The sequence below is a fragment of the Etheostoma spectabile genome, chromosome 14, assembly GCF_008692095.1.
Source record: "Etheostoma spectabile isolate EspeVRDwgs_2016 chromosome 14, UIUC_Espe_1.0, whole genome shotgun sequence".
NCBI classification, from domain to species: domain Eukaryota; kingdom Metazoa; phylum Chordata; class Actinopteri; order Perciformes; family Percidae; genus Etheostoma; species Etheostoma spectabile.
The window spans coordinates 20,186,840-20,187,921 of NC_045746.1; the positions used below are offsets into that span (position 1 = coordinate 20,186,840).

Here is a 1,082-nt window from a genome sequence, read left to right on the forward strand (position 1 = left end):
TAGCGAGTCCGAGACAAGTCCGAGACCATAGAAAAACGGTGTTGAGTCTGGACTTAAGTCCAAGACCGGACCCGAGTACTACAGCCCTGGAACATTCTACTTAAGTACAGTAACAAAGCATGTGTAGTTTGTTGCATTACAACACTGGACATGTGGAATGAACCCAGCATTGCTGTCAGTGTGTCACTGTCGTCATAACAATAAACTGTAGCTGTTTCTTACAGATGAAGATCCAGGGTCAGAACAAACAGATGCTGGCTGCAGCCTGCCAGATGTTCATGGGGAAGTCAGAGGCCGAGATCGCTCAGATCGCCTTGGAGACGCTGGAGGGACACCAGCGGGCCATCATCGCCCACCTGACTGTTGAGGTAAGGATGGGGCGGTTGTTTGTTTTGTTGTTGGATTAACTATGGTTTAAATTCTGGGGTTTTAACCGTGTTGCCCTGAAATAGTGTCACCTTGTCTTGAAAACGGTTTGTGTCACATTTGCCTTCCAGACTGTAAAAGCACAGATGCTACTAGAAGGGCTGAGCATGTAAAACATCTCTAACTTGTATTGTTTTGATTCTATTTTGACCTGGAGAGACAGTAAATACCACAAACTGTACCTCTTGCAGGAGATCTACAAGGACCGAAAGAAGTTCTCAGAGCAGGTTTTTAAGGTGGCGTCTTCTGACCTGGTCAACATGGGCATCAGCGTGGTCAGCTACACGCTCAAAGATGTTCACGACGACCAGGTGACCGCATAACTTCAAACTAGGGATTTTCAATTATTCATTTTCTAGTCTATACCCACGACGTTCCACTTCTGGGATTGGTTTGGTGCCGCAGGAAATTCTACTGGATGTCCTTCTTTTTGGTCGGATGTCCATTACCTTCTTCTTTCTTTGTGTTGTAATTTTAAACTGGATTTATGAGGACTAGGGTTAAATGTAAATGGGTTGTATTTATATAGCGCTTTTCCAGTCTTAACTACTCAAAGCGCTTTTTACAAAGTACAGGAACCATTCACCATTCACACACATTCACACTCCGATGGCGCAGCGTCAGGGACAACTCAGGGTTCAGTGTCTTGCCCAAGG

General features: G+C 45.2%; 1 protein-coding gene and 1 long non-coding RNA gene across 2 annotated transcripts in view; one reads left to right on the forward strand and one right to left on the reverse strand.

Moving 5' to 3' along the window:
* Positions 1-1,082, forward strand: part of flot1a (flotillin 1a) — a 10,354-nt gene that overhangs the window by 2,392 nt on the left and 6,880 nt on the right. The window contains exons 5-6 of the mRNA XM_032536315.1: positions 225-368; positions 618-737. Of these exons, the coding sequence (XP_032392206.1) occupies positions 225-368; positions 618-737 (264 nt within the window). The remainder of the gene's footprint in view (positions 1-224; positions 369-617; positions 738-1,082) is intronic.
* LOC116702170 (uncharacterized) overlaps positions 1-1,082 on the reverse strand; it is a 20,272-nt gene that overhangs the window by 716 nt on the left and 18,474 nt on the right. The window lies entirely within an intron of this gene.